General features: G+C 50.0%; 1 protein-coding gene across 1 annotated transcript in view; it reads right to left on the bottom strand.

The window, feature by feature from the left end:
* Window positions 1-20515, bottom strand: part of LOC104412733 (neurotrimin) — a 129446-nt gene that overhangs the window by 40219 nt on the left and 68712 nt on the right. Inside the window, exon 2 of the mRNA XM_010023530.1 lies at window positions 4096-4328. Coding sequence (XP_010021832.1) covers window positions 4096-4328 — 233 coding nt within the window. The remainder of the gene's footprint in view (window positions 1-4095; window positions 4329-20515) is intronic.

Here is a 20515-nt window from a genome sequence, read left to right as displayed (position 1 = left end):
TACAAGCCACCTTGAGGCCTTTAGACCAGAGTGATGGTGACTGCAGGAACCGATCCTTCCTCCTAGCCTCCCTCTGCTCTGCAGCGCAGGCGATTCCCACGCACAGCAATGCAAGGCTGGAAAGAGCCATCAAAAAGTTCTCCTCGTTCTCCCCTGAGTGAAAGGGGTTTATGGCATCAAAGGCAAATTAATTGGGCAGAGTTTGGTCCTTGAAACAAAGCCCCACCGGTGGCTTTATCTCACCAGCACACACCTTGGCAGTGATGCTCCTGGGGTGGCTTTGTCATGGGGTGAGGTGCCACCAGCACCGGAGTGTCACCTCACCACCTTCACCCGCAGCCCCCTTGCTTTACCAGCAGGTAATTAACTCCCTAACAAAGGCAGGGATTTGCAGCTTAACCCCGGGCCTGGGAAGGAGTGAGAAACCTCATTTGTCCCCAACAAAAGGGGAGGGGTGATTAGTTGCTCTGGTGACAACAGCAAGAGCCAGATAGGGCGAGGGAAACTGATAAAGCAGCAGAAAGTGCTAATACTCCTCTGTCGCCTGCCTTTTCTTTCCCCTCCTTCTTTCTTTCTTTCGAAGCACTAAAATTCCACCATTTTCTATCATGCAAATTCGCGTGCCTAAGTGAGATTAAACTCTGGCAGGCACTGTGCCTCCTTCCCCAAGTCCATTTCCAGTGCGGAGATAAGGCCAACTTCCCTTAATGCATCTTACAAGGTGGTGGGAGTTTCGGAGGCGCGCACTGGAGACGGCTTATTATCAATACAAATAAGAGCTTTCCAGATACTGTCCTTCTCTTCCTCCCTCCCCTCTCTCTTTTTAACCCAGGAACCCAGAGAACAGCTTAAAGAGCTGAAATGTCATGCAAGCAGAAGGGGGAGGCTGTGCCTGAGATGCTGCTGCAGGGGCAAGAAGGCCCAGGACAGGATACAGGAGAGGAGAGGAAGAGAAAGCATCACTCCTCAGAGGTCAATGGGGCCTGAGACTTCTTTCTTACTCTGGGTTTCTGCCTCCCTCCAAGTTCAAAGCTTGCCTACGGTGAATGGGGCTTCCCTGGATTTTATCTCTTCGGGATTTTCACCCCAAACCCCTCACTCTTCTCAGGGTCCAAGACAAACATGGGCAGTGCTGCTTCCCTGTGCTTTATCTAGTCTTATGGCAACTCCTAAGAAGAAATGAGTGCTGAGTGAGCTGGACAGGCAGGAACCACCTTCCAGATACATGGACACCCCTTGAGCTGTTCATTGTAGTCTGAGAGCTTCTTTCCTGGAGACATCCAGGTGCTAAGAATCTCCTTGAACCTTTTACAGCTCTGTCGTTCACTCACATCGACTTGGCTTTACCAGCACTGAGCCTGACCCCATTTAAAGCAGTCCTCAAAATAGCAGGTCTGAACTTCGATGCATTCAAATGCCAAGAGACTGTTGTCTCGTTCCTGGGGCTCATTTGTCCCATATTGGCACAGAAGCAGTAAGAAGGAGAGATGCTCCAACGTGCTATTCCTGGAAGCAGTCACCTTTTGTCTTTTGTAGAGGATTTCAAGACTGACAAGTGTTTCTGAAAGCCTGACCGATGAGGAAAGGTGGGAGAAACGGGGCTTGGATCCTTTCAGAAAGAAGGTGGCAACACGATAACAACCTTCCCAGAAGCTAAAGGTTGTTACAAGGAGGACACTGATCAATTGTTCCCCACATCCTCTGGGGATAGGCTGAGAAAAACTCCACTTCACTTGCAACAAAGAAGGTTGAAGTTGGATATTAGCTATACATTTTCTAATTATAAAGGTAGTGAAGCAGTAGAATAGATCGTCAAGGGAGGCTGAAGAACCTGCTTTGTTAAAGAGTTTCAAGAATAGCTTTCACATGTGTTTGCCAGCAATGGCTCAGCCTTGTTGCAGAGGGACGGGCTAAATTAGCTCTTGAGGTGCCTTCTACCCACCTATTTTGGGCTCTCAGCCATCAATACAGTCAACCTAGAAATGAATGTGCAGCACTCCCCTTGCTGCAACATGGACATTCTTAGTTCCTGGGGGTTTCTAGCTCATTCCCTCCCTCTGCCTTGGGGCACCATCCCCAACCTTCATAGCCTAAAGGAAGCTCCTTCTCTCACTCCTATTCCCCTTCTGGTTTTTGCTCTTTCCCCCCAAGATACCTCTTCCTCCAGCAGCCCTTGATAGACATGAGCCCCAGCTTCATAATCCCTCCATACACAGCTGTTTCCCAGTCATATCCCCTAAACTTGGGGAGAAGGAGGGATGCACAGCACGGGATGAGGGTGCCTGGACCCTGGCTGATATGCACCCATCACACCTGCCTGGGGAAGCATCAGGCTGCTGAATCCCTGGCTGGAAGGGGAAAGGCTTCTTGTTTGGAGAGCACAGCCTGCCCCAGGGCATGATTTAATTGCATCCTGAGAGGCTGAAGTGCTCCGGTGTGCCCCCAGGCCCTTTCCTGGTGCAGCAAGGGGAAAGTCAGGGCAGGATTATACCACATTGCATATTCATTGGGCCCGTTTTCCAAGGGAGGAGAGTTAAGCCTGGCACCCCAGCCAAACATTTGTCAGGGTCATTAAGGCTTCCCTTTACTCAGACCTGATATTCACCTTCATGTCCTGCTCTGCCACCTTCCACCCAAGAAAGGGCTGGTTGAGCCAAGCTTTTGGAATTAGGAGGTCGATATTTCCTTGAAGATGTTCAGCATGGACATAGACATGAGCCCATCACTGAAATCCTACTTAAATGCACCACTGCAAGGAGTTAAGATACGACCTTTTCCTCCAGCACCCAAACACCTCTTCCTAATGATCCAGCAAGACACAGGAGGGATGGACCTGGTTGTCTGGTGATATGGGAAGTTTAGGAATCAAGACTCAGAAGAGAACAGATAGAAATTGTCCTGCCTCAGCCCCACATCTGATAGCGACTTCAGAACTTGCAGGTGATCGACTTTGGCTTAAGAAACTCAGGTAGGTAATAACAGATTGCAAGATAAACAGCAAGGAACCAGGCTGGCGATGCATCCGCTTCCCTCCACGGTTAATGGAGATGGAGAAAGTCTGGCTCTGTTTAGTTTGCTTGATTGCTCCAGGAGGAAAGAGAAAACGGAAAGGGGGAGGGAATAAAGGCCCTGGGTTTGGGTTTTTCCCCCCAGCTTCTATTCATTAGGCTGTCAATAATGCTTGGGCCTGGCGTATCGACGGTGGTTGAGCTCAACCCGACTCTGTGTACAAGACCAATGGCTTTTTAACCCAGCTTGTTTCCAAATCAATACACCCATCAGCATTCGAAAATTAGCCCCAGAAGAGATTCCAATACTCAAACTGGTGTCTCATGCTTAGAGTGCTCTTGCTCAGAGCACAGAAGGAGGAAGGAAAAAAAGCTTGCTAGCACGGGATTAGAAACCTGCCATTAATCTTCCCCAAGGCAGCACACTTGGGCCTGTATGTCCCACCGTGTGGGCTCCCTCTTTCCCAGTGACCTGCAGCATGGACGTGGGATAAACATGGCACGAGCACCCATTTACTTGACCATCATGTGTGCGTGCACATGTACGTCCCCTCTGAAGGGCCCACGTTGCTTGTATGCTTGCCAAAGGGAGCACATACGTGCATTGTTCACCCTCATCGATGCGCGCTCGTGGACCAGCACCAGCACGATGCTGCAAGAGCTCTGCCACCCCATGCCAACCTTCCTCCTCCTCCTCAGAAGTACAATTTCAACACGCAAACACATATTGTTGCTAGGCTTAAACACACCCCCACAGTGTACACAAATCTGCCAGCTCGCTCTATTCCCCCAACACAAGTTTTACTTCGAGCGTTGCCTCCAGCATGGAAAACAAAAACAAGCCATCAAATCACAACAACCAACATCACGGGTTTGCCAGTGACTGCTTCAGGAGGTAAAGCTGTATCAGCCCTCCATGACTACTCCAGGAAAGCTGGCTTCACTGGGGCTCTCCAAGCCTCTGCCTTTGCACCAAGTTGTCTTACTTGCTAAAAGCAGGAGCAATGGGAGGAGAAGACACCAGGGCAAAAAGGAAGAACAGGAATCAAAGCAAGCCCAATCCCTTTATGAACTGCTTTCCTCTTACCTTGCACGATGAGATGGACGCGCGATGTCTTGGGGTGATTGTCTGTCTGCACGGAGCAGGTGTAGGGACCTTCATCGTAGACATCCACATCTTGGATCTGGATGCTGTACTGGGTTTTGGTGTTGGCCAAGAGCACCACCCGAGGGTCCAAGCACCACTTGTCATTGCCAGCATAGAGGATGCTACTGCGGTTCAGCCAGGCCACTCGGGTGACTCGGTTGTCCACAGAGCACCTGGGGAGAAGAAAGAGGTGACCCATCAGTAAGCTGCTCTTGAATGCTTTATCCTCTCTTCCCCAGCCTCTGCTGGTCCTTTGGGCACTATATTTAGCTTTGCTGCCAGCAGCAGTTTCAGAGACCAAGTGCTTTCAGTGTCCAGAGAGGACAATGTCAGCACTTTACATGCTCAGAGCACCGGTGGCTCCAGAGGTTTGCCCAAGAGCTTCACAATGATTTCAGGTAGAAAGAGGTCAGTCACCCAGTACCAGCCACCAAAAGACTCCTCTGTTCCCATTTGTTCCTTTGCAAACTCAGAGACAACCTAAAGCCTCCATCCTGAGTCCAAAGCATGCTTTTTGGAGGGATGCAGCTTGGTTCCTCCTGTCCAAACCCACCACTTATTATTCTCTCAGACCCTCATATCCCTGTGCTAGGCAAAGAAATGCAAAGTGGAGCCAGGAAAGCAGCTCAGGCTGCTTCACAAAGGAGCAAGGAAAATTTATCTGAGGAGGAAGCCAGCTCTATCACATCTCTAAAGAGGAAGCTTTTGCTTCCTATCACTTCTCCCTCTGTCAGCTTTTCCTTCCCTACCCATCATCTGCATCACTGCATCTCCCTCACTTACTGCACCTTACCCTGGCTAAGCATTTCCCTTATCAAGTGATGCTTTGGAGGTAGAAATATCTATCCAGCCTTACTAAACAATTGAGTCTACCCTCCTGGAAGACACCTTGGTGCAAACCTAGACAAGACTTTGCTCCTGCTAGAGATTATTAATGCCCACATTAGCAGGGGCCATTCTTGCTCCTCCTGAAGGTCTCCACCAGTCCGTAACCCTCCATCCCCACGTCCCCAGGCAAGGTTTGAATCCTTCATGTCCACAAATGATCTCCAGATGAGTGAACAGCAGAAGCCCTGCAGCCTGTCTGCTGGCTCAACAGAAACCTGCAGCCCCCCCAAGCCAGCCAAACCTCTGCTTCTCATGGAGCAGTTTGGGATTATGGAGCCATTAGGATTTCGCAGCGGTTTGCTGGATGCAACAACGGAGGATAATGTCCCTGCATAAAACCACTCAGCCTAAGATCCACTGTTTATATTCTCCCCAATCTACTTCATTATTTGTGCAGTGGCTGGGATGCAAATTAACTTCAGAGGCACCAAAAAAGAGCACAGCAGCTTCTGTGAGGTCTCACACAGGGTAACCTCAATGAATGCAAGAGGCTTAATGGGCTCTTCATGCCAGGCTGTTGTAGGTCAAGCTGTCTCATCTCATCCAGCTTCTTTTTGGAGCCTCTTTGGCCCCCAAATGACAGGAGAAGCTTAAATAACCCACTCAGCCTCCACACACAATGTAGACTCATAGAATCAACTCGGTTGGAAAAGACCCTAAAGCCCAACTGTTTCCCAGCACTGCCAAGGCCACCACTAACCCACGTCACCGAGGGCCTCGTCTACACAGTGTGTGAACACTTCCAGGGATGGTGATTCCACCACTTCCTTAGGAAGCCTGTTCCATTTGGAGGTTAGGGATGATGGGTCCCCATGCGGTGATGTCCCCAAGGTGAGAAGGGTGGTCTGCAGCCCAGGACTCGCTTGCTGATCTGCTAGGCAAGTACCCAAGTTACTGCACCATCCTCCTCCCTCTCTGGTGTGAAAAACATCTGAGATATTAAACAATTTTACTGCTGTTCCATAATGATATTACGATAATAATAAATTACATGTGAGCAGATTTTTATTATCTACATAAAAAGAGGCAATAGATTCAGCCTGGGCTGAACACCAAGAACTTGGCTTTGGCTTTCAGCTGTGTTACAACCGGAGCGGATCTTGAGAGTTCAGTTGCTCAAGTTGAGCAAAACTTGAGGTTTCATCCCAAAGGATGGTTACAGTATCTTGTACTCTGAACCTTAACTCTGCTGGTAACTTAGACCTACAGGGCTCAACTAAATGCAGTGGATATTTGGTGCTGGGCTCATTGCAAGGCCATGAAATAGGCTCCTGCGGTCACAGCAAGCAGCATTCTCTGTGAAATGCATCAGCTTGGAGATCCCTGGATAATAATGGAGCCAGACAGTGTGCAATCCAAGCATTCCCTCTATCATATGAGCATTTAAAGTGCTTTTGAAAAGCACCGGGGCTGAGGTAACGCATGAGGCAACAGTGAAATAAGTGCTTTTGCCCTTCACAGCACCCGGTCACAATCTCTTCTTATCACCCAGACACGCTTCCCTGTCCCTGGGATCAGCAAGCTTGACGTTGTTATTTTATTTTCTTCCCTCCTTTCAAGCTCCTGAGCTAAAATATATATAATAAAGCCCAGAAAGAGCTCCTGGGGAAGGCACACTTTGACCTCTGGCTTTGCTGTGCTGTTTAGAGGGTGATGGGTTGTGCTCCTACCCAAGCTCCTTCCAACCACTGTGCTAAACCCTCCTCTTCCTCGCCTACGTGCCGTATGGGATCCCCGCGGCCGAGGCTTGCCGCAGCGACCTGATGCTCTTCCAGCCCTTCCATCTGCTCCCCTTACCCTCCTCCAGCAGCTTCTCTCTCCAGAAGCCGGGATGGGAAGCTCTCTTCTCCCGCACGCAGGCAGCCGAGCAGAAAACCTTTGGCTTTGGATGGGAAGCTGGGGTCCAAGCACAGGTGGAGAGCAAAGCCACCACCGAGCCTGCAGCCTTCCCCCTTCCCACCCTGCTCCTGGCAAGGAGCAAAGCCCTGAGATGCTTCCTCCACCTCACTGGACACTCTCACCCCATGATGTGCCAAGGAGGGAGGGGAGTGAGAGGTCCTTGGGGTGCCAGAAAGCAGCTCTTGCCTCCAAAAAGATGATGTAAAAACAATTAAGCACAGATGAGGTAATTTTCTCTCTCAAGATCCGTAATCCTTGTTACGCTCCTGCTCAGAAGGCAAGGCCTTCTCCTCCAGGAAGATGAAAAATTGCTGCCTGTCAGCACAAGGAGGAGATGCTGCTCTCCCTCCCTCTGCTGTTTCTCTCCCGCTAAACCAAGTCCAAGCGTCAGGGTTTCTCCTTCTGGAGATGCTGCTAACACACGCCTCCTGCATCAGGTAGTAATGGTTTGCAGAGGGATGTAGCTCCTAAAGCTACCCCAGACCATCTGCTCCCTGTTGCCACTCAGGCCACCTCCAAATGACCACAAATGATAGAGTTTGGGCATTTTAAGACAGTCACATGCATCAAGTAAAGGTGAGACTTGTCTGCATACATCTTCCCTACCTGTCCCAACATCTCCAGTAGCCAAAGCTTCTTGGGTTTGCTATCTGCCCTCTACAAGAAAGCCGGTCCATTAGGGACTGGCTGCTCTTCCCCACAGCCAAAGTCCTCATTCCTGTGCCCTCCTCATCCCATGCAAGGGGCCCATGGGTGCAGGCAACATCCAGCCTGGCTGCAGGGACACCAGTCAAAGACACAAACTGGAAGAGGGAAAACACCAGCATCTGGTTTCTGCCCCCAGTTTAGGTAACACAAGCACAAAGATGAGCAGGGCTATAAATGCCAACAGAGCCCTCAGTAGGGATAAAAACAAGGGGGAGCAAGATGCTTTACACGCACAGCCCTGCTCCCAAAGAGCCTGCCACCAAACTGCAGCCACCACTATTGAGCATCGGGAATGAATTAGCAACAGGGTGGCAAAACTGGGCGCCCTGACCACGTCCCACAAGGACCTCCTTGCGTTTTTGGTGTGGACACACGTGGCACACAGTGATGACAATGAAATCCTCAGTTCCTCTCTTTGCTTTCCTGAGTTTGCACACAGAAAATGACGGGAGAGGAGGTGGCCCAGCAGTGGGGGAAGGAGGTTTTTAATTACTCAAGTGTACTAATTGGCACACAGCACTTTTTGGTTGCCTCTCAATGCAGATCACTGGTGTTCCAGAGGGCTGGGCTGGAGAGCACAGATTGTCTCAACCCAGCAGGACACACAAGCCATGAATCATGTTAATTAGAACTGAAAAGAGCTCAGTGAAATTACCAACCTGATCGCTGCTTGCTTTGCACTTAGCAGGGTACAAGCTCCATTGTGGGGAGGCAGAGATGGGGTTAAGCCTGGCTCACCCCATTAAACTTGGTGGCCTCACCTGGGGTTGTGACCACGCTCGCTTCTCCTTCCACCACCACCTCATTCTGTGTGCCCACCCTAGAGAAACCACCTTCCCAAATCCAAACTGATGGAGTTCCATACGCTCTGCACCATGGCATTGACCAACTATCAAGCATCCTTAGATGTCTTTCCATTTTCCTCCCAGACACTGGATTTTGAAACAATCCCTTCCCCATCAGCGGTGTTTTGTCCCTGCTATGGGTTAAACCCAGCTTGAAGGAACTATTTTGGGGTGCAAAAGCTCCCCATTGAGGCTGGGCAAGGAAACAAGCTGCTCTAGCCCCAGCATCTCATGTCCCAGGCATCACCTTCCAGCCTCTGCACCATCAGCCATGCTATAAATGATCAGCTAAACTAGACCGCTGCCAGAGGCAGGAGCTTCACATCCCAGATTTATTTCTGTGATTATCACATTTTATTGTTATTTATTAGGATTAATTAAAGGCTGGGCTGTGAACAACTCAATCCCATTCAGGCACAGTCCCACTGCTCTCCTACTCTTTCCTATGATGCCTGTGCACTGGTGGCAATAGATGCTTGGACATCAATTCCTAAGCAAAGGGAAAGCTGGGGTCAGATTGCTCCATGCTCCTTGGCACACGTGCTGCCCGTGATCCTGTATGGATACAGGGACAGCCCAAGGTGTGGCTATTATAGAGAAGCTTTGTTACAAGTAAATACTAAGCCAAAGCTCTCATTACCACAACTCAATATGGTTTCCCTCTCAATGCTTTTTGCTCTATTGGGTTAAGTCATGCATGAGCAATTTCTACCAGTCTAGGATTTACAGCATCTGCTCATACAGACTGTGCGTGCTTGCAGCACCGTCTGTCACACACACCCCAACATGCAATGCCCATACTGAGGGCACACATGCTCATCCACACACATGGTAAATAGCAAGTGCACCTCCAGCAATAACCCTGCTGACCCCTCCTGCAGGCAGGACATTGAAACATGGAATCAGTCAGGTTGGCACTGCCAAGGCCACCACTAACTCGTGTCACCCAGGTGGCTCTAACGGGGGCTTAAGGCTCATCCCTTTTGGGGTCTGTGCGGTTGACACAGTGGTAGAGCTGTTGACATGCCCATGGGGTTGGACTAGATGATCTCCAAAGGTCCCTTCCAGCCCTGTTCTGTGATCAGGACAGGTCCACCCCAGCCATCCTCACCCTCCACTCCAAATCAGCTGAAGGGCATCCCTGCAGTTCGCACTGATGTGACACCACTAAAGATGCAGCCTGAGGATTTCCCATGGCTCACAGGACTGAAAACTACTTCCCAGCACAGGCAGGCTGCTGTCTGCCAGGCGGGATTTGACCAACAGATTAACTCAGCAGTGGGGTCCGATAGGAAAGGGGGAACCCTGCTGCGGCTGGCGCCTGCCTCCAGTCCCTCCCCTCAGCAACCAGAGCATCCCCAAAGGCTGCAGGGTGAGGAGGTGCCCTCAGATCCGCTGCCACCCCAAAGCCTCTTCAAAATCACACTGAGCTGGTCAAAAGCAGTGCTGAGAAGTGGAAAATAAACCCCCTTTGTGCTTCTCTGCCCAGACAAGAGTTTCATCTCTGTTCTTGCAGAGGGATTTTGTGCTCTGGACCGGGAAGTTCTGCCTTTCCCACCAACTCATGCTGCAACCTTGCAAGTCCCTGCCCTTTGCAAGGCTCTGAAGGTATTTGGCATCTCCTTGGCAAGGAGGGCAAGTTAAGGTGTGTTTGTAAAGTACCTGATCTCCTGGATTGGAAGTTTATACATGCAAATGATTCCCACTAATGACATTAATAATAATATACTGGGCTCCACAAGATCTGCCTTGGTTCAGTGCCCAGGATCCGCAGAGCTGCAAACAACTCCCAGTGTGCTGCCTTAGGCGAGCTATTGGCAAACACCAAGGAAACAGGAGGAAACCAGCTTGGGGAGGAAGGAAGAGCTGTAAAAAGAGCCAAAGCTCCCACTTTGGAGCCTGAGCACAAGGGTATGGAGCAGCCACGGGTCCCATGAGCACCTCTGAGTGCACCCAGCACCCCACCAGTCCTGGGAGAGGTAATTACAAGGAGTGGTGCAAAGCAGGCAGGTTGTGCTGCAGCAGGCAGGGATGGCTTGTCTGGAAAAGTCTTTATCTCTCTGCAATGCAGCAGTGCACAAGCACCTTTCCAAGTCCCATGCTCGCCTCATCCAGCCTTTCTATTTATCCTCCTATTGTCTCTGCTAACAACAGGGCTCTGCACATCTACAGCATCTTCCATCCCGGCGCGTGAGACAAAGCACCAATGAGGGCAGCAACTCTGAGACCACACATAGAGGAAGCATGTCCCAAACCTGGAGCTGACCCTGGAGCGTGCTCCTGGCCCATCTGCTTGGGTGCCCTCCAAAAGTGCTAATGGCACTGGGAATGGGGGCGACGCCAGCACCAAAATGCCTGTAGGCAGCTGTTCAGGGACACGGTTGGTTTACTAATGAAATGCCACCAGTCAGGGAGCTCCTGCAGTGCTGGGATCGTGCTTGGAGCTCAAGGAACATGTTGTTCCTCCTTGTTTTCTCCTTGTTCACATTCCCAAAGCCCAAGTGGTTGTTCAGGGCGCTCCTGGATGTCAGTAGGCAAAAAGCCCCAGGTGAATGCTACCCCTTTCCCAGTTGTCTTCCAGCATTGCCTATGGAAGGGTCCTCTTCTGCATGGAGGACACCACCCTAAAGCAGGACCAGGCTCTGGCAGCAGCCTGCACGCTGCCTTCGAGGCTTCAAAAGGAGGTGTGGGAAATGCCATGGGAAGAAAATAACTCCATCATGATCTCATCCTCTCCCCCCAAGTGTTACAGAGCAGCTTAAACCCTGTAAAATCAGGTCTCCTCATCGGAGGAGGTGTGGAGAAGGAGCCTCCTCTCTCTGCCTCCAAAAACCTGGAGATCCCTCTCCTTGCTATGCACTTTTCTTGGGAAAAATGCTCCTTTTCCACCTAAAATCCCTAGATTGAGCTACTTGAGACGCCCCCAAGTCTGCATCCTGCTCAGCCCCTCCAGCATCTCCTGCTCTTCTCCTCCAGGCAGCGCTCCCAGCAGTTAGTGCTGAACTCTCCCAATTACAAGCTGTGCCCCCTGAATAATTCCTGGTTCTGCTTTGCTCAGTTGACACTAATAGCCCAGGAATAAAGCGATGCCATCCACCCCACCGGCCTGCAAAGGAGCACATTTAACTGAGCACCAGGCAAGAGACTGCTGAGCTTAACTGCACTGCAAATGTATTCCAAAGGAAGCGATGCACTTAACTTCTCACAAGTGGGAAATTATCACTGAAGTGGCTTTTCCTTAGAAGTTGAGGCACAAAACAGGAACAGTGAGGGGTGAGAGCTCTCTCTGCAAGGCCTGTGGAGAGGGAATGAGGAGGGAGCTGGAGCTGGCTGCTGAAGGATGCTCCAGGACGCACCAGGACAGGAGGAGCAGGGGCAAGAGGGAGCAAGAAGTGCTGCAAACAGAGGCCTCTATGGGGACAACGTGGGGAAATCAACCCAGTGAAAAGCACAAAAAGAGGTATCAGGTTTTCAAAGCACTGGCAGAGCTCTCCAGTAGCCCATAATATGGTACCACAGGGTTGCAATGGGGAGATGAGGGGAGCTTGTACTGATACTGGTGGCAGCTGACCAACCTGGAGCACATATATGCTGCTCCACATACACATATCATAATCTAATACACACATCTATAGCATAATCACAGGTTACCACAGCACCTTCCTACACCAGCTCTCCCTCATGCTCCTAACTGCAATCTCACCATCGTAGGATGCAGGACATCCCAAGCCTTTGGGGATGAACCCCAAGCTGTGCACCACTGCTCCAAGCCCCAGAATGATGGGGAAAGGACCTTCCCCTTTGGCAGAAGAAGAGAGGTCCCAAATGACCAAGACAAGAAGGTAACCTGTGCCTCTCCCTCTGACATCTATCTCCTCATAGTGGCCAGCTTCCTAGCAAGAACCTACACAGCTTCTTACACTCAGTACCCACCACCCATGCAGATCTTCTCCCATCACACAACCAGAAGGCTGTTTGCCACATGAACAACGTTGAAGCACCCTGTCTCATGACCTCCCATCACGATGGGATGGGGACTTATCCCTGAGAGAAGCTACTAGATGGGCTGTGGTGTGGCAAAGGAAGTGGAGAACCAGAGGAGGGGAAGTGGAGGGACAGGAGAGAGGTCAAGGAAGGAAACATGATGGAGCCTAAAGCTCATAGACATATCCCAGCCATGCCATTTGCACCAATACCAACTCCCCATTCATAAACCAGCACAAATGAGACTGAAAACAAGAGTGGGAGGGAGGGAAAGGCCCCTTCCCAGAACAGACCCCCCCCCCTTTCCTTCCCTCTCCCCTTGAGGACATCATCCTTAAAATATATTTCATTTCACAGCTGCATTATGGTACCACAAAATCCTGCGAATCCAATTTAAGAACAGATTACCTCCTCACTTACTTCATTTGAAGCAATTACATGTTAATTTTCATTGAGACCAGCCTAATGCATACCAATCTGATGCTGCAATCTCATTTGAATACTTGAGGGAACACTAGTTGGGCTCCGGGCTCTGGAGGCTCATATTTAAAGGGCCACTTCACATTTCCTTTCCCTTTTCCCCCAGTTATTTACGCCTCCATTGCACTTGTGGTGTTCCCTCCCTCTCTTCCTGGCATTCCCAACAGCTGGGACCACTCATGAGCCCAACTCAAAAGGCCAAATAAGCATTGTGGCAAAGCCTGCAGAATGATGCTGTGCTGCTTCCCCAGGCCAAAAAGCAGTAGCCCAACATCTTTCTGCATCAAGAAATCACCTTCTAGCATCAGTCACCAGTAAAACGTGTTGCTACCGAGCATCTCTCTGCAAAACAACTCCTCCTCCTCCTCCTCCCAGGCCAGGAACAGTGTCTGCCAGGTTTGTAGCTGATGGTTATCTTCTTCTCCCTCACGCTCACTTATCTAGCCAGGCCCATGGTATCGATTGGTGTCTCGGACACCAAGCTTTGAGTAATTAAGAATGCCGGGAGAGTGGGGATTCAGCTCCTGGATGTCGCTCTGTCTCGCTGTACACATCCCGGTGATGAGCATTCATGTTGGAGGCTGCACCTTAATTAGATTTTGCAGATTGCAAAAGGCCCTGAGACACTTGTGCAGACACCATATAAATGTATATTGCATTGTACTGTAATTAATCCAAGGTGACGCAGAGGCAGATGGAGCAGGAGCAAGAGACTGATTCACGGCGACACAACCAGCCCTAAGACTTCAGCACATCAGCTGCAAACCAAGAAATCTCCCTCTGCCACCCCCAAAGTGCTGATGACCACATGTTGAACAACAGGTATTTGGACATCATATATGGACAACATGTTGGACATCAGATCTGAGGCGCTCAGAAGCAAAAGGTTTCCCGGGTCCTTCTCACCAGGCAAAGTTCCCCACCATTAAGGTTGCCCAAAGAGGTGGTGAATGCTCCACCCCTGGCAGTGTTCAAGGCCAGGATGGACAGGGTTTGGAGCAACCTGCTTTAGTGCAAGGTGTCCCTGCCTGGAACTGGATGAGCTTAAGGTCCTTTCCAACCCAAAACATTCTATGATTAAGCAGACACCGTTTCCTCGCCACAAGCAGTTGAGCAGCCAGAAAGACAACAGAAAGGAATAAAGACAAGCAGAGATTAATTGCAGCTCCTCCTCCCCCGAAGAAATCATTGATTTTTCTTATTGTCTATTGTCTATGCCACTGCTGAAAGCACCCAAGTGTCACAGTCCTGGGCTGCAGCAGGGGGTCTGCAGCCCCTCATGTCGCAGAGCACACAGCCAGGATGCTCCGTGAGCACTGATGGAAGTGACAGGATGAGGTTGTTTTGTTGGAGAAAAACTTTGGAGAAGGAGTTTGCACTGAGGATAACTCAGGAAAGGTGCAGAAAGTGATGGAGTGACAGAGCAAAACTGCTGTCTGCAACATCATTGCACCTCTTAAAGCTTTCTGCACCCGTGCAAGTCACCTGCATAGAGTTGAGGGAGAGGTTTGGCATGTGAGGAGCTGTGGGATTTAGCCCTGGGCCTCTTTATCCTGACTGTTGTGAGTTCTCCTGGCAAACAGAGATGCAGAATCCAGGCTTGGCTGGTGCAGAGCTGCTGCCTGTGCCCACGGGTGCTTTGCCTGCAGCAGAGATGCTCTGCTGACCTTGAACACATACAGACCTGGAGAGGAGCTCCCTTTGTACGTGCCTGCCTCACTGTGACAGTGCTCCCTTTGTACTGGGCCAGCCAAGAGCTTTCCCATGCATTTGGGAACTCCCTTTATTATAATTAATGCCATTCAACTATTGCTGCTAGAGCCCAACAGCCTTTGCCTCCAGGAAGCCACCTGAAACACCAAGGAGGTGTCAACCTGAAGCTCTACCACCCTCACGTTGGACCCTTTATGCACTGTCGGACATGAGACCCCTGGAGAACATCGTGGCTGCTGCCTGTCCGTAACACCCTGAATAATGGTCATGGCCGTCACTGAGACACAGAAGGAACCGACATCCCATGACTTTGCTGTCCTTCCCTGGGAAACATCCCTTCCTGCTGCATCTCCCATCACCCTCACTTCCTAAAAGCTCTGCAGTGAGCAAGGAAAGAGATGCCTCTACTGGCAGACAGGGATGCTGATGCCAAGGTGACACAAGGACACAGTGGATGCTGGCAACGCCAGCGCCCAATCTCTTCCAGTTTCACCCTTGGTGAGGTGGGTACCACAGCATCCTCTACAGCTGGCTGCAGAACGTGTTTGGCAGGAGGAGAAGCACCCGTGCTCCAGCTACAAAACAGGGTTGTGGTGCCTCAGGGACACCCTTTCACAGCACCAGGAGAGACTTTGGTTGCCTGTTTCCCACTGAACCGAATGAGTCCCTGTATGAACCTTTGAAAGTGGGTCCTTTCTAGTTTTCTATTTTGATGTCACATCCGTAAGACTATAGGGGGGGGGTTTCCTTTTCTTCTCCTTTTCAAGAGGTGATGTCACGCTTTGAACTCTAATCTTTATTTATTTTATTTCCCTAGAAAAGGCTTAGCTCCCCACTGAGCATAGAAGGACAAAGAGAAAAGGGAGGTGGGGAGGAAGCCATCCAAAAGTGCCCAGATTTAATTTTGTGTCAGAGGAACAGAAAGAGAAATTTGTGCTTGATCAAACAGATTGAAGTAGCTTGCACCAAAAGGACTGTCAGTAAATGGAAACTAGTTAAGGAATTACATGAAAGACACGGGAGATGCTCAAGTAGCAGAAAAGATGCTGTAACCAAGTGGAAAACCAACCCCATCAGTCCCAAACCACCGGAGCGGCGCGAATCGGTAGGTGAAGTATTTGCTCTAAGAATGCAGCAGGCGATGGGATGTGAATGGGGGGTTTGATGAAGTCCTGAGCCAGCTCAGCACACGCTGCGCCCCCACAGGAGCAGCACGGGTGGGGTTTTTACCTCCTCACTTCCCTGCATAGTTAAAACAAGTGCAGGCAGTCAAAGAAAGGGCTGCATCGCTTTGAAAAGCAGCACCCCGGGGGCTTTGTGTTTTCCTTCTCCTCCTCAGCACCTTCCAGCTGGAGTGTGCTCAGTTTATAAAGCCAAAGAGGGTGGGACTGGGTTATCTATCTCTTTTTCTCCCTCTTTTGCTCTGGTTTGAATCCACTAACAGCGCTTTGCAACTGGGGCTGGATCTGAAAAGCCAGCGGAGCCCTTGCAGGACAAGCGACGGGATGGGGGATACAGTGATTTAGGGACGACAAGAGCAGGAAGAAGAGGAGGAAGAGCACAGCAGCACCTAAGTAGCCTCTGGCAAAGTCAGAGGTGGACATGATGGAGTTCATCCTGAACTGTGACCTGCCTGGCTCAGCTTGGAAATCTTTTAACTAGGAAAACAGCCTCCATTTGCTTTCATGCAGAGCAAAGCCCAAGGGTTGCATTAGATTAGCAGCCCGGCTCTTCCCAAGGCATGGAAACTTTGATCATTTAATATGTATGCGTTGTGTTGGAGCAAGCAGGTCTCCAAACCCCTGTAAATGTTTTATTAGGGCAGCTCTGGCTTTCATGGCCAAGCCTTGCTCCTTTTGGACTCTGGGGATCTTGCTGTGATTGGAGAGACACTGCTCATCATCTCCCTCTTTCCCAAGAAGAGCCGTGCAGCTCCTGCCTTGCTTTTCCCTTGCACTGTGCTTAAAATGCTTTACAGTAGCCTGAATGGTGGCGTGAGCACCCCAAAACTGCCCCTATCTTCCTCAAAGCACTTCCTCTTGTATCTTGGGTGGGTGAATGAATGAATCAATCCTGACAAGAGCAAGGCTCTTCCCTTCCTCCTCCATCACCACCAAAGCAGTCGGGCACATATTAGAATCACAGAACCATAGAATGGTCTGGGTTGAAGGGATCTTAAAGCTCATCCAGCTCCAACCCCTGCCACAGGCAGGGACACCTTCCACTAGAGCAGGTTGCTCCAAGCCCCTGTGTCCCACCTTGCCTTGAACACTGACAGGGATGGGGCAGCCACAGCTTCTCTGGGCACCCTGTGCCAGTGTCCCAGCACCCTCATAGTGAAGAATTCATTCCTAATATCTAGTCTAAGTGTCCCCTTTGTCAGCCTAAATCCATTCCCCTTGTCCTGTCACTACCTGCCCTTGTCAAAAGCCCCTCTCCAGCTTTCTTGTTGATCCCTTTAGGTACTGGAAGGCTGCTCGAAGGTAATTTGTGGTTGCAAATGTCACCTTTGTCATAAATTTCAAGGACAAAGGGAAGAAAAAGCTTAGGTCCCCCCTTCTACTGCCCGTCTCAATTCAACATGAATATAACATCACTCGGCACTGAATTTCCAGCTCCCAGAGCTGGGTTTCAGATTAGGAAACAGTGCGTGAAGAAAGACTGGGGCCAGATAGGATCTCAGCATACAAGGACTCCTATTCAGAGGACACTGGGCCACGATGGTAAATACAAGTGCACATCCCCACATACATCTATGCCTTGAGAAGCCCTACAAGAGCCATTCTGGGGGAGAAATGACACCGTTTGTGTTCTATTAAAGCAGCTCCCATTTATATTTTCCTGATTCTAAACCATATTTACATCCCAAAATGACAAGAAAAGCCTGGTGCCAAGAAAATAGGGGATTTTTATAGCTCTTGTTGCTGCAAGAAATTACCAAGACAACAAGTCACTAAGTTCTGAGAAAGGATTTGACATTTTCCTGAATAAAAATAGCACCTGAAGTGGCATCACTTGGGATAACACCTTATGGGCAAGCGCTACCAAAGCCACCAGAGAATGAAACCCTTCCCACAGCACGGCAAAACTCGCCTCTGGGGTGCCACCAGGGGTGCTTCACTGCCTCCTTTTTCTATAGGGTTTGACACTGATTTCCACACAACCTTATTGGTCTTGTCCCTATTAAGTTGGATTGGATTTTGAGGCAGGGGTGGGGGGGAATTGCCATAAAGGGAATGACAAAGGCTAGTGATTGTCTTGCTTCGAGGCACACACACATCACCAGCTCGGAGCAGAATGACAATGACCCACGTGGTGCCACATTGTACAGAGAGGTATGTTAAGGGGGTTTTGTTTTGAGCTTTGGAATCAATCCCAAGTGAGATCTGCCACTAAAAAACACTCCAATGGTTCAACCCACTGGTAGATCCAGGAGCAAGAGGGATGGATTTGGGTAGAACAGGACCACCTGGTCCAGGTAAAGGATGCATCTCCCAGAGATGCAGCTCTGGCAGTTTTATCATTCACTCTTTTAAAGCCAAAATAAACCCCAATACCCATCATATCATGAATAAAGGAGACCAGAGGCCAAGCCAAAATACAAGGGAAAGCTGCATGAGGCTGCTGGGATTTTGTATAAGCATTATGTATGGCCCTGGCAGCTTTAGAATCATAGAACGGTTTGGGTTGGAAGGCACCTTATAGCTCATCCAGCTCCACCCTGCTGCCACGGGCAGGGACACCTTCCACTAGACCAGGTTGCTCCAAGCCCCACCCTTGAACACTGCCGGGGATGGGCCAGCCACAGCTTCTCTGGGCACCCTGTGCCAGCGTCTCAGCACCCTCCCAGGGAAGAACTTCCTTAGATCTAACCTGAACTTCCCCTGTTTCAGTTTGAACCCATCACCCCTTGTCCTATCATCCAGCCCCTGATGCAGAGTCCCTCTTCAGCATCCATTTCCTGCATTTTCAATCTCCAGCCAACAGATGTGTGTAGAGAAAGGTGGATCAGGAGGTGCTTCCAGCCACAACCACTGCAGGCCTTACAGAGAAGGCTACAACATGCAGGTGGGATCCATTTCCTGGACCTAAAAGCAGGATGCAACCCAGCTGTATCTCTCCTCTCTGGGAGAACTCACACCTCCACAAGCCACAGTTCTCTCTTCCCATGACTGCTAATTAATACCCAACCTGTTCAGTGACTAACGAGCTCCTGCCCGTGCACACATGCCAAGTCCCAGGCATTGACCCAAGGCCAACGCTGCTTCCCACGCCTCGGATGCGGCCGCGCCAAGCGGGCAGGGAGGCAGATGGATGGGAAGGAGGAGGGGAAGCATCAGCAACACAGACCATACAGGGAAAGGCAAGGAAGGAGAAGGGTGTGCCTTCTCCTAGGTGCTTTTATACACCAACATGCTGCTCTCCAAGCTCCTTTGGTGAGGCCAAGCTGCCCCACCGCACCATGCCAACCTCATCACTGCCAATGTAGAGCTTGACCCTATTTATCCAGATGGCCCAAATCTCCCAAGTGCTGTGGCACCTGCTGTTTTCCAGGGAAATGCCCAGTGGTCTCATTACATCCAATCCCTTCTCCTTCAGCTAGTTCAGCAAATCTGCTCCTTCCTCCCTGCACATCCCCAAGGTCGGAGGAACAGGGAGGAAGTAGAGAACAGCGAGGAGAGGTGGGGATTTCATCTATCAAGGGGTTTGCTTTCTTCCTCCGTTTTTAAAACTAGAATATGATTGTGTTTATTTATAAATCGAAATTCAAACTAATGATTAGATGGAGGCTTTCAAGTAAAAAATGTAGGTCATGCAATATTATGTGGGATAATGGCAATTGTTTCAGCTTCAGGAAGCGCATAAGTAATGGACACTCATGGACACATCCACCCAGCAGGTCAGGAGCTCCAGCATCAGGTCGTAACACAAAACTGGGTATCATTTTGAGTTCTGCCTACATCCCAGCCATCCTCTTTGCCTGCACGTGAGGAGTGCTGGACCAGAGCCACGAGGTCCCCACCTCAGCAGCCAGCCAGGCTTCTTGTAAAGGGCTCAGTGCAGAGCAAACCCAGACTCGCTCCAAAGGACAAGCTGGACCTGACAGTTCTAAGAGTTAAAGGTAATCATTGATGAAATCAGTTTTCAAACAGACAAGAAGAACCATGGAGACTTCAAAGACAGGAGCCCAGGATGCATGTTTGAAGCTACTCCTTGAAACAGAGGTGAAAGCACAGTGAGACCTCCCTCTTCCTGCCTCTCAGCCATCAGAACCGACTTCACTCATTGCACAAAAGAACCTCTCGTTGCCTCCTCTAAGAGAAGCCTTTCTAATGTTGGGATGTGAAGAGCTGCAACTCCTCAGCAGCTTTTCCCCAGTGCTTGTGGCAGCGGATATCAAAGCCAGGGAAAGCAAAACATGGAGTTTACACCTAAGGAAACGGTTGGCAGTGAGAAAATCTTTGTGCCTGCACCCAGTCAGAAGGAGCAGCCGGAGGAGGTGACTTCTCAGAGCCAGCCCAAGTACCCGAGACAGAGCTCATTGCAAATGTAACCTACTTGCAGGGAGTGATCAAGGCGAAACAGGTTGCCAATTAAAACCCACGGAATGCTTTCAAACAACAAAGAAATCTGTGGACATTGTTTGATCGTCCCTATTCTGCATGAGCAAAAAGAAATGTATCAAAAGAGGCTAAAAATAGGCTGGATGCCGGGAGCCAGATCCTCAGCCCAGCTTCAGGCAGTTACAAGCTTTACCCATGCACTGGTGTTAAGTTCTGCTCTCTATTTAAACTTGCAGAAGGTTTTTTCTTTTCCTGCATAAATACAACAATCTTCCCTCC

The sequence above is a fragment of the Nestor notabilis genome, unplaced genomic scaffold (assembly GCF_000696875.1).
Source record: "Nestor notabilis isolate BGI_N333 unplaced genomic scaffold, ASM69687v1 scaffold7051, whole genome shotgun sequence".
Lineage (NCBI taxonomy): Eukaryota > Metazoa > Chordata > Aves > Psittaciformes > Psittacidae > Nestor > Nestor notabilis.
Note: the sequence above shows the minus strand (reverse complement) of the source record. Positions and strands in the feature narration are given on the sequence as shown.